This window comes from Antrostomus carolinensis, unplaced genomic scaffold, assembly GCF_000700745.2.
Source record: "Antrostomus carolinensis isolate BGI_N321 unplaced genomic scaffold, ASM70074v2 scaffold1547, whole genome shotgun sequence".
NCBI classification, from domain to species: Eukaryota; Metazoa; Chordata; class Aves; order Caprimulgiformes; family Caprimulgidae; genus Antrostomus; species Antrostomus carolinensis.
The window spans coordinates 34,851-57,292 of NW_010326411.1; the positions used below are offsets into that span (position 1 = coordinate 34,851).

The window sequence follows — 22,442 nt, forward strand, 5'->3', positions numbered from 1 at the left end:
AGCTCCCTTACTCCAGATACCCAAACAGAAAAGCATTAAGTTGACTGCAGGTTCTGTAAAGAGAACAGTGAAAGCAAATTAATGAGTGGTCAGAGTACGCCAAAAGAAAGCCTGAAAACTCAAGTCCAACTCCCTTTTCCTTCACAGTCCAGGTGAGGTAACTAGGACCATCCTTAAAGGGTCCAGTATCACTGTATGTGGCTTTCACGCACCTAACAAGCTTGGAAAGAAAACCAAAGGCCTGAGCTTCCTGTAAAACACCCAGGGAAAATTGCATATGATGAATGCATTTAATTGTCATATTTGCAGTTCTAGACAGCAAGAATGGTTTTGTTATTATTTCTTTTGCAACAAAAGCAATGCAGTTAGAATTTAGCCCTTGTTTTGTTACACACATTTCCTAAGAAGTGTTGCAGTGTGTTGTCCTGGTTTTTAGCCGGGACAGAACTAGGTTTCTTTTTAGTAGCTAGAGTAGAGCTGTGTTTTCCTTTCAGCCTGGGATTTGTTATGAGAGAGCCACTGATAACACACCAGTGTTTGCATTTTTGTCACTGGAAGTGAAGGACTTCATGTTTGTTAGTCTACAAGCCCAAGATCTAAGGGGGGTGAGGCATATTTAAATTAATAAGCTAAATTGGTGTTTGGATATGCCAATGGGATATTCCATATCATATCACGTCATGTTCAGTATATTAATGAGGGTCTTTTCCTCTTTTTGCTCTCTCTGACTTTTGCTCTTGCTCAGTTTCAGTTTGGGATTGTCGCTCCTCTGGGATCGGGCTGGTCTTGGTCAGTAGGTGGTGAGCAATTGCACTGTGTATCACTCATTTGCATATTTTATTACTATTATTATCATCATTAGTATTTTAATATCAGTATTATTTTAAGTTTTATTTTATTTCAATTATTAAATTGTTCTTATCTCAACCTACAAGTCTCCTTACCCTCGTCCCCAGTCCTCTCTGTCCCCTGGGGGTGGGGAGGAGCGAGCGAATGGCTGTGTTTGGCTGCTGGCCAAGTCCCGGCCAAGTCAAACCACCACATGTGTTCAGAGAACAAACAAAGACAGCACCAATGTCATACATCAATTGCCTCACATCAGTTTTTGTCAGAAGTACCTGTCATAGTTGGCTGTAGCAACTTGATCATGTTACTGACTCCAGACGAGAGGGGACTGGCATAGAAACTACCAAGGGCTACAGCAGCTGCTTCCAGCTGAATCCGCACTGAATCTGTAGGTGAAAGGGAGAGAACGCAGGTGTAAAAGAGCATTTAGTACAAATAAATACTAATAACTTCAACTGGGCCAGCAAAAGCATCCTGAATCTCATCTGTGCATGCACTCCAGACATGCTCTTTGCTCCTATTTTGTATTAGCTCCAAGAGGTCTTAAAAGCTGTCAGAATCTCATAGCCAAAGAAATAAATCCAGTAAATGTTCTAATTAAACTGGTGATACTTCATGTATGCTATTAAAAATAGGGTTTGTGAAAATCCATGAGTTTACCATTTTTTCTTTTTTTTTTTCAAAATTAAAAACAAACAACAAATCACATAAGAGCATATGTGTAATTAAAGTAACTTTCTAGATATTTTCTAGTTTATAGACACACCTGCCTGAAAAGACAGCAAGATCAAGGGGGTGCAATCCCACTCATGTAGGGACAATACAGTCTGAGATTTCACACTATACAAGGAAACTAAGTATGTGAATTACTTGGACTAATGCCTGTCTAAATTCTCCACAGGTTTAATGTGATTAATGCAATTAAGCAATGAAGACTTCATCTCAGCTGCTATCCTGAACCTTCAGGCAATGCAGCTTTAAGAAATCTCAGTTCTGCAGTCTTGTGGATTTCTAAATTAATTTGTAGTTTAACACTGAATAAACAGAAGGCATTTTATTGCTTTTACTGTCACTATCATAAAAAAAACATAGTAAAGAGAAAGGTGTGTTTGCTGACATTGACCAAGAGGTGTCCAAAAATAACTGTAACTCGGAAGCAGTACAAGTTACATGCATGCTTGAATAGTAAAAGGCAATGTTTAGCCCAGTCTCCTGCTGTCCCTAACACGCACAACCTGTTTCTGTCTTTCCCTGGAGCCTCAATGCCCTTGATTTAGTGTGGACAATTGAGGACTTTCATATCAGATCATTTGAATGGTCTAGAAGTTTTCATAGAAGTCTTATGATTTGTGAAAACATAATAAATCAGCCCTTAGGCAAAAGAGAAAGTTAAATAATTACTTACCAAGCACCTGTGGCAGATTTTTAGCTAAGGAGTTAAGCCATTTAACTCTCAATGTCCAGTCTTGATTGGTTGCCTTTTCTATGAACAATTTCACTGAAGCCTGGAGAACTTCAATTCTGTCCATCCAGTTTGCATCTATCTCAGTGGCACTGAATTTGAGACTCTCAGGATTAGTGGATGCCATAATTTTCTGAAGGTCTTGCAGAGTCAGTGGTAGTGTCCTGAAACACAAAGAAGTGAAGTCCAGCAAACAAGGGCTCAAACTGCCAGTTCCAGGAAATAACATATTTAGCAAGTCAAGCTACTCAGCATGCAACCATCTTTAGGCAAGAAGGCAGCAATGCAATAATATCTCATTTTTTCTTTATTGAGCTTTAAAGCCAGTTTCCAACTTCAAATCAGTTGGGGGTGTCTACTATTAGAAAGTCATTGCCAAAGAATTCACGCAGTTCCAGAAGTGAATACGTGCAACATTTCACTGAGAAATTATAACTGATTTGTGCACCAGAAGGTAAGTTAAAAAAGACAAGGAAAGAAGTGTCATTGATAAAAAACGCTAAGATTTACAATTTCAACACTAACTTAGCACTAACTTCTACTTGCTTCCACTGGAAGCAAGCCACAGTAATTGTCCACAGTAGGTCACTAAGTAAAGCAGGCAGGAAGGAAGATTTTGCACCTGTGTTGTGGAAATAACAGCTATATGGCTCAAGAAATCATTAAAACAGTTCTTGCATATGGCTCCTGCACATGAGACTTCTTTCAAACAGCCATTCAAAGAAAGAAATTTGATTTTTCACTTGAAACTACTGCACCTAAAATAACTGATAACTGTTTACATGAAAGCAGGAAGGATCATTAGTATATTTAAAATTATTTAAATATTCATTTTTTTAAAGCTTGGAAGGAAACTGAAGGAAGGGATTTTTGGGGCTCTTACTGCCTTCTAAACCCAGTGCTTGCTTTCAGATTTTCTGCTAAATGTCTACTCCTAACTCAACTCAAAGTGGGTCAAATGTACTTGTTGAAGATTGAGTAAAGTATTTGCAACCGAAGAATAAACCAGTAAATAATTAAAATTGTATTTGTAGCAATAAAGGTAACGGGAGCCTCTGTTACAGAGTGTGACTATCACGGTCTGCCCACACAATTTGCTCAAGATAAAGTTTTGCAGGGAACAGTGACATGTCAGCAGTATTTCATGCTTGTCTTGTTTCTTACTCATTTATTAAGACAAAAAGTGTTTCTTGCCTACCTGCAGTTTTTAAGGTTTAGTCTGTTCAGACAATACATTAGGACCTGTGCATCACTCCGGACTGTGGAAAGAAGTGAGTCTTCAGCTGCAAACAGACCTGTAGGTAGGGAGTCTGGCCACAATCCCATTGCTAGCAAGGAGTCACCCCAAGTTTCATGGGAAGCCAGAGATGAAGCATGCTTCGTAACCACTTCTAACACAAGCTACAACAAACAACCAAAAAGCAGTTTAGAATCATATTCAAACATGTATTCAAGTACAACAGCTCAGGGAACTCTTTACTTACATGTATTTATTATGAAATCATGATAAACCAAGCGTTCTACAAACATTATATAATCTGCACCATCAAAGAACCAAAACATTCCAACCAAAAGTGAAATAACATACTGTACAGTTTAAAATAGGAAGTGAATATTGCTATCTCCAGATGACAGTGGGCACAGTGTTTCAGACTAATCACTATTAATATCCCAAAATCTCAGCTGAAGCTGATAAAAAAACAAGTAAGCCTCAGAGTCCAACTTATATATTCTGTCTCCCTTATGCTGCAAAAGAGCGAGGCACTATCTACAAAATGTCCATCAAACCATATTTATCCCCTGGGGAATATCTCAATAAGCACATCCCAGACTGCCAGTCTTCATACAGCTCTCACTCATCTGACCTCTGTTTTCAGTAGCATGCCACCAGGTTGAGAAAATGTCATGAAAGGACAGGTGACAGCTGAAATTCACTGTACTTCACAAATCAATAAAAAAACCCCCCCAAAACCAAACATTTCTGGAGCTTCAGCTGACCTGTTAGAGTAAGTTACATGCAGAACTATACTGTTTAGACTAGAGTCAAAAAAGGCTCAGAATCTAAAAGATACAGAAAATGTCCCAATACCATTTAACCTCTCCTCTTCATCACCTAACAGATGCATGAGAAGATGTTTAAAATTGTTTGGTTCATCTTTGCAGGAAAAACCATCTTCATCAATGCCCTGATTCAGACACTTAGGAAACAGAGGCTCTCAAACACTAGCCTCATTAAATGGTATTTTTCACATATCTAGATGATATAAGAAAAGTTTTCAAATACAGGACTTTTACCTTTTGGTTAATCTGCAGTTGTTGTGAGCGGACATAAACTTCCCAACAGGCTCTGTAAAAAGACTTTGCTAATCCAAGTCCTCTTTGTATCTGCTGCACAATTAACACAGCAGCCTGAAGCAGAGGTGACAAAGATGACACAGAACCTGAAAGACACACAGCATTTAGGGCGATATGATTGTTTAGTAATTGTCAGCCCTTTAACCCTCTGAGGTCAAACATCACTTTAGACCCTGAGAAAGATCTAAAGCAAATGAATGCTACTGGGTCCTTAAAATTGAATGGGTTCTTCCCAAGGCTAGTAAGAAAATCTGACAAGACTGTAAATAACAGGTGAGCAGCTCAAAATAACATGTCAAGCAGTTGAAATTAATGAAAATCAGTGTCATCTTGCTTCAAAGAACAACCAGAATAGGCTTTGTGCAAATCCTCTATTTCACTGATTTTCACCTAGAATATATTGCCTTCCCTATAGCAATAGACAACTGACACATGTCAGTGTTTGATGTCTCTCTCTTACAAAGCACTCCAGGTACCATCTTTTTATGATTTGGGACTACTTCTTGAGAACACAAAAAACCAACCCAAAACAACTTGATTATACTTTCATGCCTTTACTTATATCAGGACATAACAAAATAAAATAACCAAGCTTTAATATTAAAGAGTTCATCTAAATGTATGTAGTGAGCCCAGGATGTGAGCAAATACTGAACAGACTTTTCTTACCTGCTACTGCTGCCTTGGTTTCTGAATGCACAGCCATCAGTGCATCACAGACACTATCTCCCACTAAACCCAAACCATGCAGGAGTAACTTCAAATCCAGATTGTCCAATACATTTCCATCATTCTCCCCGGGAATGTAAATCTCAATCCCACGATTCCGCATGGCTCTGGATATTTCCCCATGAACAGGATCCATGGAAAGAAAAAGCCTGTTGGATATTAGAATAGTTCAGCTGGAAGGCACCTACAATGATCATCTAGTCCAACTGCCTTACATTATTAAGATGTAACTTAGGGCTTTAAACTAGCACTCAGGAACCACCAAATCTGCTCTTCCATAAAGTAAATTCATCTTCATAAAAACAGGGACACTGATATAGAAAGCCAGAGACATCTACTGAACTTAAATGAGAAATCTGTATAATAATTATACTTTGAAATTAACCACGGATATATTGCATCATTTTTAACTCAGTTGTATATGAGCTATGTCTATTTTATCATTTGTCTACTTACAAAAAAAGTTAAACTACACCTCTGAGCTATAAAGAACACTTTTAAAAGTCTTAACAACAGCTTCAGATAAATTTGTGCTATTTAAAAACCAAAGCAGACATCTCAAAAGCAAGGATCAAAAAAACCTTCTGAAATACAATTCAGCAAAAATAAGTTTCTGAAAAGTCAAAGATCTTGTTTCCAATTCAGAGGAACCAGAGCGCATCAGTCCCAATATTCTCTTCATGAATTTATAAAAGGTAGGAATTATACAGAATAGTCTGTATGTTCTCCTCCCATCTCCCTCAGAAACTACTTCAGGTCTGAGAGAACAGAGACTGTCTGTTTGGGGGTGGGGTTATTTTAGGGTTTTTCTGTTAGGGTTTTTTGTTGGTTTTATTTATTATTTATAAATAAAATTTAAGTTCTGTCACTGCAGGAAATTCAAATTTATGGATGAGATGGAAAAAGCTAGGAAGATTATGTCCATATAGCAGTTTTCTTTACCAACAAATCTGAATACTACACCATCTTCAACACATGTATTCTCAACCCCATTACAGTGACTCAGGAAAGTGCTTTAATTCTAAATTAGAAATGGAGAATCAAGGCAGAAGTATACTGCTACGAATTTTCCAGTGTAATAGCCTGTGCTGCAACAGGGATATAAAGCCAAGCCTCTTGAGCTCTCTATCATATGCTCATCACAGTGCAGTTTTCTTCCTTGCCAGACAGAGAGTGTCACTACAGTACATTGCAAACTGAACAGTATTCAAAATACCAAAAGACTGGCTCACAGCAGACATTTTTTTCCTAAACCCGCTATTTCATATGAAAAGACAAAAAAGGTAAAAAAAAAAAAAAGGGAAAAGCAAACACCTGCAGTTTGGATGAGGAGCAATTGTAGGAATTGTGCCATCTATCACACCTCTCTCACTCATGGTAAGCACGCCTCCTGGTTCCAGTAAAGCATTCAAGCGGTCCAGCACTGAAGGGCTACATTCAAAAGAAATTCATATTGTTACAAAAAGGTAACAATTTGACCCCTTTCTGCTCTGAAATCAAAATGGTACCAGTCTTAAGCAAAAAGCCAAAAAGATAATTATGTTAAAAGGTAACAGGAAAACTATCAACTGATAAGCTGTCTAAGAATGAAGACATTCTTCCAGAAAATTTAAGTTACTGCTCCCATGTATTCCTCTCAAATGCAGGATGTTCAGTTGTGAACCATACAGTAAGAGGTAAACTAAATTAGGGAGGTCAAGGGATTTAACTCAGTGAAACAAAGCCACTAAGATCTCTTACTTGCAGAAGTTCACATTGTCCATCAACAGCCAGTCTCCAGACTGCAGCGCCTGAACCAACATCCCATCCACCCACTCGAAAGTGCCGTGGCTGTTACGGTCAACAGCCTGGGTCTGCTGCAGTTTGAAACGCCGGAACTGTTCAACCAGGTGAACAAACTCTGAAAGGAAGTGTATCTTACATCAAGACTGACATTACTGAGGTAGCTTCCTGTTCTGTTCAAGAGAAATAGTAGTTATTTTGACAATAAACATATATGCTTCCTACTTTTTAGGGGAACATAACAGCAGGGGCTGCAACGCTTCAAGTAGCCTCCCATGGGCAAAATTCAAGAGGACACATGGGGTTTGCAAGCACAGAGAAACATAAACTAGACTGACCTTCTCCTCCATTAGATGACATTTGATAGATATTAATGCCATATTTTAGACAATGATTTTTTTTTTAAAAAAGGTGAGAAAAAAAACAACACATACATTATTCTGCTACCATTTGTAAAGCTCAGCTGATTAATGTTTCAGATAACAAACAGAAGAATAGAATATCCAAATTCTCTTTCTTAGGAATACAAGATAAGAGCTGTATTGCATCATATGCTGATAGTTCAGTACAGGAGAATTTGAGTGTGGACTACTGATGGCTACCAGGTGTAAATACACAAAAAATAAACCTGAAGAACCATCACCAACCTAACTTTTTCAGAAGCTAGGCTGTTACTTAAGTAGTATGAAGCAACAGTATGGACTATGAAGAACCTATAGAAACACACCCAAGTTTTCTCAAGCTTTCACTGCAGATTTATCACAGAATGGTTTGGCTTGGAAGGGACCTTTAAAGGTCATCTAGTCCAAATTGCCGGCAGTGGGAAAGGACACCTTCACCTAGATCAGGTTGTTCAGAGCCCCATCCATCCTGACCTTGAATGTTTCCAGGGATGGGGCTTCTACCACCTCTCTGGGCAACCTGTCCCAGTGTTTCACCACCCTCGGTGTAAAAAATTTCTACCTTCTCTCAAGTCTAAATCTACCCTCTTTTAGTTTAAAACAATTACCCTTGTCCTATCATATTTATCTTATTTTCTTCAGAGGAATACGTAGTTTTACTTCAAATCACCCACCATACATACCTGCCTTTGAGTAAGAATTTATTTTGTTGTTTAGTCGCTGTGTAAGTACAAGTACTCCCTCCAGTTTGCTCACTAATTCAGCTGTAACACTTCTACTTCCTTCGCACAGAGATTTGGGTTTGTAGTTCAGGATGAAATTGCTCCAGGCACGCAGCACTAGTTCAGCATCATCTGCACAAATTTCTGTCAGGAGAAGACTGTCCCGTACTAGTGTGCTCACAGCATTCTCCACTTTTTCCAACAGGCACTGCCATGGCCTATTGATATCAACCTGCAAACATGCCGTTATGGAGTTAGTTCAACCAGAAGACTTCATTTGGTGCTTAAACACTAAGATTACAGTAGACTGGCCACTGTTAGGTGGGAAGGAGAAATGCTGACATATCACCAAAACCGTATTTACCTGTTCAAATCCACCCAGGAGTTCAGTTGTATCCATTGCACTGTTCATTGCCATGATTTTTAGTCGATGGCCAGTCAGATGGGCCAGCAGCTCAACAAGACTGGTTTTGCCGACAGCTGCCGGGCCCACCAAGATTACCATCCAACTCATGTGCACACATTTCATTATAGACTCAAGGGACTGCAGTGAATGATGCAGAAGTGAGAGACTTCTGCCAGGTCGGGGAATATAGTTGCCACGAGAAAGAACTGAATAACCAATCTGGAAGGAATGAGACACACATGGGTGAGTAATTAAAGAGGTAAATGTGAGCTCAGCTGTGAGAGTTGCTTCTTTCTCTCTCCAGTCACAAAACTTCCAGTCAATAGCTTACCTGAACATTATATGGAGTGATGTGAAACTCCCTGGTTCCTGTATACACATCAGCCTCCTGGCCAAAAATGTCTTTAAACATAGATATAACCTAGAACAGGAGAAAGAGCAAAGAAGAGACTTATCAGTCTTAAGCTATCCATTGTTAAAAAGATTTACTTCTAAAGTAGCATTTCCTCTCAGTTTCACAGCCCTTCAATGGTAACTAACACAGTTTACACACAAGTGTCATTTCATTCAAAGTGCAGCAAGTGATGAAAGTGAGTGTGAGCTGCCCACAGCCACCTCTTCATTAACCACACTTTCCTGCAACTTGAAATACTCTAAGTAATGTTTCTCTTCAACAAAATCCTGAGAAAGAAGTCACTCCTTAAATAAGCTCTTTGATAACACACAAAAATATAACACTACAGGAAGGGGAAGGTAAACCCATGAGAAAAATACCCAGTCACATTAAGTAACTTCAGTGTTACAATCTGAACGGCTTTTAGTTTAATACCATTTAAATGTTGTGAAATTAACAACAGCAAAGGATTTTTAGGCAAGTAGGTGGCAATGGTAGAATAACAACTGCTGTGAATGTGTTTTCTTAGATAAACCTGAAGCAGTGTGTTTAACAGATTGAGGGGAGCAATTTGACAGGCAGATGAAAGAAGTGACAAACAAAAGCCAGTAAAAGAAATCCAAGCCAGAACAATTTAAAAATGCTGTCAGGGAAGGGCACAATTATGGGACATTATTTTTACTTACTGCACTGACACAAATGCTTTTTAACCATAATGTTAAGAATCTCTCCATATCTCAGTGCTATTTCTCTTCTCTGTTCCCTATCTTCTCATTCTCCACAAATATGCATGCAACCCATGCCACTTCTATGTTACTGTTTAGTACAGAATCACACAAGAATATGTTGTATTCAGCTCTGTTTAAGTCCTTTGTTACTCTACTTGCCTTCATTTACACCAGCTTTCTGCTTTTATACTAGGAGGCAATTAAATTGATACTTTAAAGGACCAGGGGAGCAGGTATATATGTTAAACTACAAAACCCCAAAGAAAGCTATTTTTATTTTCTAAGTGGTAATGTCTATGAATGAATCGCGAAGCATCTTACAATTTACACTCGGATTTCTACAAATCCTGACAATCTGAGGAGCAAGGAAGGAGAACACAGAGCTCACTTTTTCTTTGTCCTCCTTGGTTCTCATTCTTTCTCCATATACCAAAAATACATGCTGGCCTGGATCATAACATCCTGGTGACTGGTCAACAAGCATAAGCTGGCACCAGCGGAAAAGATCACGTAAGTTGAACTCCCAGGGTCCCCCTTTCTGTCCCCACTTTTTTTCAGCCATTACTTCTTTGTCAATCTGGAAAAAGAAAAAAAATTTTTAAAAACCCCAAACAACACAACAACAAAATCAAAATACTTTTATTCCATCCATGTGCTGGTGTTCAAATATTAATAAAAAGTCAACTGAACTTCTGCCTTTGACACTGCTTACAACACAGAGGACAGTAGAAAGAGCAAGCTGTATTCACTTTTCTGAAGATGTCAGGAACTTTGTTTGTCTCTCCTCTACTAATTATTTAACACAGTTCAATTTTCCTTTTCCTTTTCCTTTTCCTCTTACACTCTTGTTGAACAAGTGTTCAACAAGATGCTGCCACAAAACATTTTATGTAAGGACACAGAATACTACTTTCTCTTAATATTACCACACTTTTTGTTTCATGAGATGAAGATCAAACACAATTTCAGAAGCATGACCATGAACAGAATTCTTACTGAGAATTTTATACCCTGAACTTTGTGCATAATGGCAGCATTTAAGCCACAAAATAGCTAGTAAGTTGGTGCCTTGTAATTAATGCTAGTTCAAAACCTTTTATATTAGCACAATTTTAGATTTGAGCATCTCTAAATCCACAGACAAATCCATAGACAAATTCTATCAGGAAAGATTTTCTTTTTACTGGTCTCTTAGTGCTCCAGAAAAATGCCACATATCCTTAAAAGCTTCTGCTTCTGTAAAGGTCAAATGCTGGTTCCACTAAGAACATCCCATAATAAAGAGCAGATTAAAAACTCAGACCAGAAACAGAAATACACACTTCAGTTGTTAAGATATAGCTTGTTTTGCTTGTGCTTCAAGAATAATCCATATGTGTGGAAAAACATTTTCTCAATGCATTTCAAGCTACCAAAATGTAATTGTTTCCACTGTTCGTAGAACAAAGTCTTTATATATAGATATATATATATATACACACACACACACACACACATATATATACGTGTATATATATACATACACACACACACACGCATATATATTTTATATTTTGGAAAAAGTAACACCTCTTCTTCGGTTGTCAACCAAGTATCTGATTGTATTGGTAAAAGAATTCAGGTCGGTTTTAGTGGTGTTCTTCGTTTTCTTCTGCATATATTTCCATTCCTGTTTTTCACCCACACACTTATCTATAAAAATGCTTGGAACTGCAACATTAGACTTAATTTTTTCAATCTTACTGCAATCTGCCTCCTTTTTCACAAAAGTTAAAATATAGATTTACCTTGTTATTGAAAGCAACCATTTTAGCAATAATATTTTTATCAATAGCAGGAAACAGTGTATTCCCAATAAACTCCATATCTTCTGCTGACAGTGGATCAACATACACCTGTAGAATCAAGAGCATGCTGAATGTTGATATAAGCAGAAAACTACAAGACAAGATCACAACATAGTTTAAACCAAACAAATAAGCTTGCCTGTGTAAATCTATTAAGAAAGGACTTGGGCAGACCCTTTCTTCCACCTCCTTGCCTGTATGGATTCTGGCATCCAAAAATCTTAGTCTTCTTGTGCTGTACATGAAAGTTCATTCCCAATTCTGGAACATAAATCTCTGCTCTGTGGTCAAAGCATGCATTTAGCCCTTCTAATACAGACTGAGAAGCCAGATTCAACTGAGGAAAGAAATAAGGATACAACATTAATGCTCCACAAAACACTTCAGTATAAACTCTAGTTTAACCAGCTGGGATACACAGAAGGTAAAACTCAACTGCCTTGCAGTTCCAGTACTGTTATATGTTACTACCTCCAACTAGACTGTTATTACACTGAAGCAACAAAACTGTAACTAACAGCTTTCCTTATGCACACTTGCTACTTGTACTGTGTTTGCACCATGACAACAAAACAATCCTCCATTGTAAAATCTGCACGTTCAAAATGTTTCTTCTGAACTGACATCCAGAGTGTTTTGTTTGCTTGTTTGTTTTTAAATGAAGGCAGTCTGGTTTATTTAAGTCTCATGGTTGTTTAAAGTGGTATTCTTCACAATAGGAAAGAAGTATACAAACAGCTGAAGAATTTAAGATTTTGCTCTCTGCAATAATCAGAATACACATGAACAAATCTGTTGCAGTAGAACAGTTTATACCAGCACAATGGAACTTTTATTCATCTCAATTAAATAAGTATCCAAAACAGCATATTACCCCCAGCAAGAGGCCTTCTATTTCAGTGAAAATATAAGAGCATGTGTACCAAAACTTCTGTTGACACTCTCCCCTAAAACTTCTAAGTGTAATTCAAACCTGTCCTTGGTTTTCTGCAGTAATTTAGTCTGGGATTCAATACTTGTTCTCCTGTCTGAAGAGGTCTAGTCAAAGCTGGTCTTTTATAAACCCTCTATGGAAGGCCAATAGGCAGAGGGACTTAGTAGAGGGACATTAATTTTCTCTTAAGTGGAACTATCACTTTAAATGGGGCACTAGATGCACATAACTAGAATTAAGCAAAATTTACTTCAGTCATCAACCCTCAAAAGTATTTATCCTACATGCCAAATCATCACCTTTACAGAACATTCCATTTTATTTGAGCCCCAAACTCAAGTTTACCTCATCTAATACAATCCAGTGTCCAGCCTTTAATGCTGCTAGTAGCGGTCCATCACGCCAGGCAAATTCTCCTCCCTTCCCACCTTCAACAGGCAAGTCTGTCCCAAACAAGTCTGTCACATCCTTTGGGAGTAGAGAATGGGAGGGAAAAGGGAAAGAAAACGTACAAAACTCCACAAAAGTTCATAAACAGCCTTTGTTAAACTTTACCTTGCATTTTCTCCCTCCCCTTTAAATAAAGCTTAAATGTAGGTATTACATTTCAGTAATTGCAAGTTGTTAAAAGCTTTTCCATGATAGACTCCAGTGACTAGCTATGATATTTAATGACAAAAAAATTAAAGTGGAACATAAAAGCTAAAAAGCCTTAAAGCTGTTTTCAACTGACTTTGCAGAAGCCAAGAAAAACAAAGTAGACAAATACAGGCACGTCTTCACTTGAAAAGAACAGAAAAATCTGGGAACTGGCATTTGCTCACAAAGCTCACTGCTCTTTCTGGTTCCTCCTTCCCATTTAGTTCTACCTTGAGACCAAGAAGGAAAAATTGACATTTTGGACTCGGTACAAAGTTAAAAAGAACTATGCTTTTTAAGTTAAAAAAAACCTCCTCCCCACCATAAACACTAAGTCACAAAGATAATATTTTATTCTACCGTTTGCTCGGACAGGTTGATTCGAACAAGACAGTTTCCTGAGGCTTTTGCCAGGGCAGCAACTAGACTGGTCTTGCCCACACCCGGTGACCCCTCCAACAAAATAGGTTTGTTAAGCTGTAGGGCTCTTAACAGTCTTTGTGCATTCACTGCTGTAGTCCCAGCATTTAGAGCATAATCTGTAATGCTGTTCCTCTGGAGAACAGGGCCTAAAACAAGGGAAAGGTAAACCAGAAAATATATTAAACCCAAATATTTATGCTGGAGATGCTGACAGTGTGCTTCTGAACAAGATCAATCTGTCTGTCTATTGCTGATCTCATTAGAGCAAGCAATAGAGATCAAGCTCATATCCCATTATGAGAAAAGAGGCACGTACTCTTTCTGTTTGACCTACAGCTGTCTCAGCCCAACTCCACATATTTATGTTGAATTTTGCAAGAAGCATATGAATATACAATGTATTTTGCCACGAAACTTTGACACTTCCTAGTTCATGACCCAAACTAGAGATCTATCACTGAAAAAATCATAACTCTGTCCTTGTGCTTCAGACATGTGGATCTAAAACTCAAAAGCAGCTTTTGAAAACTTGGTACTGGAGGATACGATTCAGTCATGTTATAGAACAACATATTAATCTGCTCCATACACTGCTAATTCTGTGAAGGAAGAGTGCTTTAATTAAAGTGAGCTGCTAGGCACGTATCTTCTTCACTGTTATTATTGCATACAGCGAGGACAGGGTATAGAGCTTGTCTGCCTCCAGCCAGTACAGCTCTCTCCAAATTCTGTAATACAGTATTGCTCAGGTATACAAGATACTAATCACTGATTTATCTTGTACATCTGTTTAGTAGGAAAGGGATCCTTCCTTTTGTGATCTAATTAGCAGAGGGAAACTAAGCAATTTACAAAAAAGCATTACTTTGCACAATTTTATGCATAACTAACGCAATCCATGAGTATCAAAATGTTCACATATGAATGATCAGTATAGCATTAGGAACACATACTTCCATGCACTAAAAACTAATGAGTTGAACTAGAGAGCTCACAGTAATCACTTTTCAGTCTTGTCACTGTATTTTAAGGGTAGAAAGCAGCATTTGGCTAGTTCTATTTGCATTTATTTGCCACATGAGGAACTGAAATGCAGGGACTAAATAATTTTTCAAAAATTGCAGTGAGTCTTTGAGAGGCTACAGTGAGGCAGGGCATTAGTCTCCATCCTGCTTAGTGCTGTACCCAGGACCCATGCTTTACACAAGACCCAGGATGAGCTGTAGCTTTAGTTAGAAGTCAGCAGACATTCTGACCACGCAAAGTGATGGAAAATTACAACTCAAAATTAAAGAGACTTTGTTACACCAAAAAAATCTCCTAAAATTAGGCCATTAACTAGTAATTTTAAAAAGTCATCAAAAAGCAATTAATATATGTGTTGTCTTAATAAATGTGATCAAGTTGCAGTCAACACACTTGGAGGCAGAAAAGGCATCTTTCTAAGGCTTGAGAACAAAATATAAATTGTTCTCTAATGGTTCAGGTATTCTACTTAGATTTAGTGAGTAACTGAACTATTGGGAATAAAAGCCACAAAATAAATGTCCACCCACTCCCACAAAGTCTCTTGCCTCTTGGAATGAAAAAGGGGTGGATTCCCATCAAGTTGTCCATCCACACAAACTCTTTCTCCTTTGTTCTGTCATAAATCTTTAGTTCATTCTTCTGATAATCGGTCAGATCAAGGAACCGACTCATTTTCTCACACAAGAATGTCAAGCATTTTTCACGAGCTAACAGAGCCGTATCAGCTGAGCAGGATGTTGTACCTGAAATTAGAAAAGTTAAGTGTGCTTCACAAACATAACTAAGCATGTTTGTCTATGACTAAGAAATCAAATTCCTTCACAGATGCCATTTTTGTGCAGTATTCTGTTTCAGGTTTATCTTTCGTGTTAGTGCTTTTGCTTGCCAGCATTTCCAGTACTATTTACCATGGAGAAATTGTTCAGTGAGCAACAGAATTAAGGATACCTTGTTTCCACAATCCTTTTTTGCACCATCACTATCATCCTTAGTACCTCCAGGCATTCTTTCCCTGCATTTCTTGCGACTTTTCACTTTTTCCCCACTCTCATATCTCCTATTTATCATCTGGACCAGTGGCCAAACATGAAAAGATGCATTCTGAGCTATGCACATGGTACAGGCTAGCACACACATATGCTGACACATGGGGTAAGAGAGGGAGAATAATATGTTGATGTGTAATTAAGCACCATATCAGCTCAGAAGATTCAATAAAAACCACAGCTTTCTTAATTTGTGTGCTAGCCTTTGTAATATTATTATTACTACCTCTAATTTATTTAAGCTTGCTGTATTATTCAAACTCTTTCTACTGAAACACAAAAAAAGGCATATGAAGTGCTAGATATTGTTAAGTGGAAGTGGAAACAACTCCCAGAGTTCTATGCTGCCCCAAAGCATTTTTTTTCTTATGTTCCACTCAAACATATTAATACCAATATATACCTTCATATTTTCTGCTACCAAATGAGCACTGAAGACTTACCTGATCCTATTCCATCAATGTATACCAAACATGCAGCGTGGATAAAAGACATCACTGGAGAAATGTAAAGAAGGCTGTATTCCTTGGCAGAATTTGACTTTTCATCCTCTACCATGACATTCATAAAATTAACCCATGACAAGACATCTCGAACACTGAGAATACACTGGCGACCAAACTCTTGATTAATCAGCCATTCAACAAAGTCCATCATGAGCTCTGCTATGTCTGTCCCTAAAAACAGAGTAAAAAAAAAAAATCAGTGTAGTTATCAAATAATTTTATTGGTCACACCTACTACACTGTTGTGTAGTAAGCATCACTGAAGTAGGTACAGCTCTAACGCAGGAGCAACATGGATGGGTACTCTATATCCTAACAGGCAGGATAACTGAAGAGTAAGTCCATGCCTGTGCTGTCATTACAGATCCTTTTAAACTCAAGTAGCAAGACAGAAACAAGCAATTAATACTAACAGTGAAGCTGCTGGCAGAAAATGAAGTGCCAGTTCTTTGAATATCTTACACAGAAACTAAGATTGGGCACTGAAGGGCTCAGGGTAATTTAACTACTTGGATGGTATGTAAATACATCCAGGTAGTTGATCTTGATCTTACCTCTGGCCAGCCATATAACATACACAATGAGGGAAGAACAAAGTCCAAAATATTTCATAAGCATCCTCAGAGATGTACTTAGAAGCAAAAGGGACACAGAGGTGTAAATTCTGAGGAAAGTTTAGCAGCCTTCAAACTTATCTTTTTCTTAACAAAGTTTGAATTCCGACACACAGATAAGCACCCACCTTTACTGTTTATTCCACCCAGAGACAAGCCTGGATGAAGATTGTGTTTTACAATCTGTATCAAATCTTCACGACTATTGCTTTGTGAACACCATATTTCTGTAAATCTGTTGCGCAATGCAGGAGAGAGCTGCAAACAAGCAGAACAACACAGTAATTCAATTTACATCACATCATATTACTTAAGGTTGCAGTTAGCTGACAGTCTTGTAGCCACAGTACTGGCGCACAATAAATAAAGTGAACAAACTAAATCTTTCCTTCCAATTTTGACAGGGCTACTTTGTAACTAAATCTTTGAGAGAACGTGGATTTTAAGATTTCTAGTAGTGGTATCAATGCAGGAAAGGGCTGATAAATTAGAAAGTTCAAAAGAATACGGGAAGAAACTGAGATGGTTTGCAAGCACCAAGGCTTCATTTCATTCAAGGACACCATGTATCAAACAATGGCTATGTAATCTCCTTTTGTTTACAGAAGCAACTACCACGTGGAAATTTGCCTTCAACTACAACTCACTGCTGCAATTCTTCTCTTCCTCTGGCTGAGTTAGTCACGTAAAAATCATTAGCACTAATGCAACGCAGAAATAAATCCTCTTTAAACACATGGCTTTACAATGGGTTGTTCTGTACTGCAAAAAATACTTTAAATGGAGTGAGTACCCACCTTCTTTTGGGTAAAAGAAATTAAATAGCTCTTTTTTAAAGTCCTAGCTCCTAACACAGTTTAAAAGCTTTGATTTTTGTTTGTTTGGGTTTTTTTTAATTTGTCATAAGTTACTCAAAGTCAAACTTCAGAAACAGATTTTTTTAATTTAATGAGAAAGGTCTTTCAGGATGTGACATTCATATTCATCAAGAACGACAAAACAACTTCTAACTATCACTTTCGGAACAGTATTAGGGAGAATAATCTATTACGCCACTTCACACTACTCCAGACTCATGTTACAGCTGCATTTACTTGTTTCATGAGTAAGTACTTTCCTGTAGTTGAAGTATTCTACATATCAAGCCTACCGCTGAGCACTGACTTATATTGTCAAAATGACAGCATGCAGAAGTGATGGAAACAGATACAACCTAATCCTCCTTTAGAGCAACGAGGCTACAGCACCTACTAGGAAGCACTGGAGGCCAGAATTGGCATGACACATTTTCAGGTTGCACCTCCAATCACTGAACAGTTAATATGACCAGAAGATGTAGGCCAGTACTTCCAGTTGCTTTGATGTTTACCTCTTTTTTCCCAAAGTCACCTCCTGGGTTCATGGTTGCAAGGATACGAAATTTCTTTCCTGCAACTAACAGTTCTACCTCATTCTCCTCGTCATCTTGACCACCTTTTTCAGCAAGTACCAATGTCTTTTCAGCTTCAAGAACACTAGAGAGAAGGTTAAAAAAAAAAGTTTGTTTTAAATTTAGTTTCATACTTCAAAAGGTTGATTAAAAATGAAAATCATATTAATTGGCCTGATTAAACTTCCATTGCCCTGGAATTTGTATTAAAAAATTAAAATCTGTTCATCTTCCCCAGTTGAGATCATTTCTGATTTTGTCCAGAAGGAAACTCTACCCAACCTTGTTGATAAGGTTCAGTTCAAATAATCTGTTAAAAAACTTGCCTAATAAAGTATATATCTCATAGCTCTCTTTACAAAAGCAATTGTAGAATTTATATTCACAGAAGCTAGATAAAGAAATCTGCACAATGAATCAGTCTTCAAGCTGACAGACTATACATCTGAGAATAATTCTACTAGGTTTTTGTGGTTTGAGTGGGATTTTCTTTGTCAGCTGCACTTCACTGTACAATAAGAGCTGTAAAAGTTTGACCTGTTACCTGTTTAGAAAGACAATGCTTAGGAGCACTGTCAAAACAAAGAGGTTAACAGAACTTATGAAAGAATGATAGCTGCAATGATACAATGAAAAAAAAACAAACAAGCTTGTAACTGAGTGGGTTTGGATATGGTAGAAAAAATAGTTGCTAGTCATCTCAACATAATGGGTAACAGAAAAGACTAAAATGAGGGATACTGCTGCAAGAAGATAATGAAATTATATTTTTTTATATACACAAGAGGGAAATAACTAGGTTTTGTTCCTGGCATTTGACAAGATGCATCATTTTCAAGAGCTCATTGACAGACTGAAAATATCAATATTGCAGATAGTAAGTTGGAGGTTTCACTTTCAGTTTTATTCTCCAACTTGACTCGTGCTGTAACCTGTCTTTAGATACAGTTTAAACTGTTTCGACTGAACTAGGGTTTATGTTCTTAACTTCTTTATCCAGGGACATGAACTACTGAATACAGCAAATCTTTTCATCATCTTATTTTTGTCCATTAAACAAATACAGCAATTTGAGTGCAGATCAGTCTGTAGCAGCACTATAAAGCCAAATGGGAAGTAATGGCACCAACCAAAGCAGTAAAAACCAACATAATCAGTGTACCAACATACATCAAGCAAACATATACACATCTGCTTTTTAATTGAAGTACCTTTTATTTTTCCACGTAAGTTAAGGCTTATGTTTGTATAATGAACAGACACACTGAGGATACTTAATACTAACACATTTAACACATACCTGTTAAGTCGCTCTAGTACAGAATCATCAGCTAAAGAAATCTCATCAAGGAGAAAAAACCCCTCCTCTTTCATTGCTAAAACAAGAGGTCCATCACACCACTCAAAGAGTCTAGAACTATCAGACTCCTCCTAAGAAATGGAAAAGGAAGTGAAAAGTCATCAATAACCACTACTTTTTGCTTCCATGGTCACACTATCCAAACTACTATTTATGCAAGACAAACCTGATCTTTCGATCTCTGTCTGACTGGTCGCAGTCCTCCCAAGAAGTCTGAAGTCTCCATATGCAAGTGGCAATTCACTGAGTATAGCTTCTGACTTGTTAATGCTGCAAAGATCTGACAAATGGTAGTTTTACCACACCTGCAACAAAGTAATTTAATTGAAAGGGAAGAATAATAAAAAAAAAATTCTCACTTTGGACAGGATTCACTTTCATTGAAGAGCTATGAGGCAAAGACCCAAGCATGCAAATTTCCTTCTGCTGCTTTCCTTGAAAGAAATGTATGCCAAGTGAAGCCATTTTTGGCACAACAACTGTTGCCGACTTGCACAAGGTGCCTTTAATTAAATTTAAATCAATATCTGCATTGATGGACTTCTGCATCTTCAAAGTCAAATTTATTTCAGCCTATCCCTACAGGTACTCAACTAACCTAACATTTCACTAAACTGGAGATGCTACGTGTCTAGACCAAGCCTAAGCCTGAGGGAATAAACTGCCAAATACCTCAAGTCCTCACTTATTACCTAAATAATTTTATTTCTCCCTTTTCTGACATTTTCCTTCCCTTCTCTCCCACAAAAAAATTACTTTCCAAATTTATAACCAGCACAGAAACAGACAGCATCTACTTCCACGACCTCCTTTACAACATATGAGGCACGGACGCAGGGGAGAAGAGGTATCAAGGCTGTATTTAAATTCTTGAAACTTGTAAAGCAAATGTGCTCTCAAACAGAAAAATGTCACAATTCCCCAAAAGCAGCCTCTCTTTGTGAGGCACAGTGAGATTCTACAGGGTACCTTGTGAAAGGTGGGGACAGAAGTCAGCTTATTTCAATTTTACTATTTTCTTTTTAATTTCTATGTAGTTAAACATAATGTAGATAAACCCATTAAAGACTTGTGCTGAAAGAGATGCATTTGCTTCTCCTCAAAAGGGAACTGTGAGAAACAGCAGTTGCAAGTCTGCCATGACAGAGGCTTAAATGTCCCAGATCAAAGCAGCACTGAAGCCCACACAATCATTTTGTGTCTGACTCAGTGGCTGGTGCAGCATTACAAAGAACTGCATCATAAAAAGCAAGGTTACCCAGTGTCTCCCACCAGCAGTACTGGTTCACCAAACTCTAGGGCTCGTCCCACCAAAATGGCAAGTCTCCTCATCCCTTGAGTCCAGACAATATGGTTAAAATCTCTGTCCATCACCGACATCTGCGTGGAGGATTTAGCTGCACAACACAAAGCAATCCATCAGCTTAGCTTCAGCCACATCTAGAGAACTACCAGTGTGGTCCTTCCAGGAAACTCACCCAGTAGCTTTTTGACACTTTCCCCTGAGAAGAGAGATTCAGGATATAGTTTTTTCTTGAAGTGTTTTTCAAGGACACTCTGAATAACATCCACCTCCTCCTGTTTCCTTACTCTGCCTGCCAGAAGCATAAAACCTATAAAACAGAAAAGAGAAAAAGCAATTACCAGCCTGGTTAATCAGCAACAAAAATCTATACTTAAGAACGAGGGTTCTAAGTAATTCTACAGACATTTTTAAAACCTGAGATAGCAGGGCTCACCATCATTTGCTAAGTGCTGAAGCCAGTCATACTCCTTGTCCAGCTGTTCTGCCAATCTGTACCTTTCAGCCCAACGAAAGAGATCCCGCAGGGTAATGAACCCGTGCTTCCCAGCAAACACCGTTGAACCTCTGCGGTAAGACTGCCATAAGAACAAAACATGAGCTATTTTTTTCATGAACCTGTCTAAATACTTAGAGCAAAGCTACTCAGAGCTCTCTGATGTGGACTCACTTCTTCAAACAAACCAAGGGGGAAGGTCTAGTACATTCACAACTCCCAAACTCATATTACCTTTAGGCAGGTATTTGATGGGTACCAGAAACAAAATAATATAGCTAATAATAAATAAAAATACTAAGAAGAAAATAGGCACCTAGAATAAAACAAAATCCAAGCAAAAGGTTCTACATCAAAATGCATGCTAGCACTTTGCAGTGTGCTCTGGTTCGTGCTGCTGCAATTGCTTTTAAATATGACAGAGTTTTAGCTACATACTAAGTATTAAATGACCATTAAACACAGGAGTGCCAGAAAACATACAAAATACATACAAAATTAAAAATAATACCAAATTTAGCATGACCCAAAGACAGTTACACGTCTAATACTGTACTTCGGGTCTATAGCAAGGGGTTATTCTACATATCAAATCCCAAGGCCTTTGGTTTTTTAATCTTTTTTTGCTGCTCTCAAATCCGACATCACCTTCCCTATTCTCTATCTTAACCCCTGTACTTTGGTGGGTTCTCTTCCATCAATTATGGTTTGGGTTTTTACATATCTGCTAGTTAGCAACACCTCCCCCCAAAAGGAAGAAAGACTCTCATACTTGCAGGTCTAACATGACTTTGACAAGCTTGCTGCAGTAAGAAGGTGGTAAACTGCAGCGCTTGTGCAGGATGGTTTCCAGTTCAGCACTTGGCAGTTCATCAAAATGCAGTTCCACAAAACGATTTCTGAAGGCTCTGGACAAAACCTAAAATATGAGAACATACTATTGCTTGAGCTTTTTCCTTTTATATTCCTCATGTTATACGTCCTTCCCTAC

At 38.0% G+C, this 22,442-nt stretch overlaps 1 protein-coding gene across 1 annotated transcript in view; it reads right to left on the reverse strand.

The window, feature by feature from the left end:
- MDN1 (midasin AAA ATPase 1) overlaps positions 1 to 22,442 on the reverse strand; it is a gene marked incomplete at both ends in the record, with an annotated part of 84,617 nt that overhangs the window by 34,800 nt on the left and 27,375 nt on the right. Inside the window, 25 exons of the mRNA XM_029085850.1 lie at positions 1,119 to 1,232; positions 2,252 to 2,472; positions 3,507 to 3,709; positions 4,604 to 4,749; positions 5,333 to 5,541; positions 6,707 to 6,823; positions 7,133 to 7,292; positions 8,259 to 8,529; positions 8,662 to 8,922; positions 9,035 to 9,124; positions 10,214 to 10,402; positions 11,613 to 11,720; positions 11,812 to 12,009; positions 12,952 to 13,074; positions 13,606 to 13,814; positions 15,243 to 15,440; positions 16,187 to 16,420; positions 16,992 to 17,121; positions 18,233 to 18,377; positions 19,593 to 19,723; positions 19,819 to 19,957; positions 20,911 to 21,049; positions 21,131 to 21,265; positions 21,392 to 21,533; positions 22,224 to 22,370. Coding sequence (XP_028941683.1) covers positions 1,119 to 1,232; positions 2,252 to 2,472; positions 3,507 to 3,709; positions 4,604 to 4,749; positions 5,333 to 5,541; positions 6,707 to 6,823; positions 7,133 to 7,292; positions 8,259 to 8,529; positions 8,662 to 8,922; positions 9,035 to 9,124; positions 10,214 to 10,402; positions 11,613 to 11,720; positions 11,812 to 12,009; positions 12,952 to 13,074; positions 13,606 to 13,814; positions 15,243 to 15,440; positions 16,187 to 16,420; positions 16,992 to 17,121; positions 18,233 to 18,377; positions 19,593 to 19,723; positions 19,819 to 19,957; positions 20,911 to 21,049; positions 21,131 to 21,265; positions 21,392 to 21,533; positions 22,224 to 22,370 — 4,159 coding nt within the window. The remainder of the gene's footprint in view (positions 1 to 1,118; positions 1,233 to 2,251; positions 2,473 to 3,506; positions 3,710 to 4,603; positions 4,750 to 5,332; positions 5,542 to 6,706; positions 6,824 to 7,132; positions 7,293 to 8,258; positions 8,530 to 8,661; positions 8,923 to 9,034; positions 9,125 to 10,213; positions 10,403 to 11,612; positions 11,721 to 11,811; positions 12,010 to 12,951; positions 13,075 to 13,605; positions 13,815 to 15,242; positions 15,441 to 16,186; positions 16,421 to 16,991; positions 17,122 to 18,232; positions 18,378 to 19,592; positions 19,724 to 19,818; positions 19,958 to 20,910; positions 21,050 to 21,130; positions 21,266 to 21,391; positions 21,534 to 22,223; positions 22,371 to 22,442) is intronic.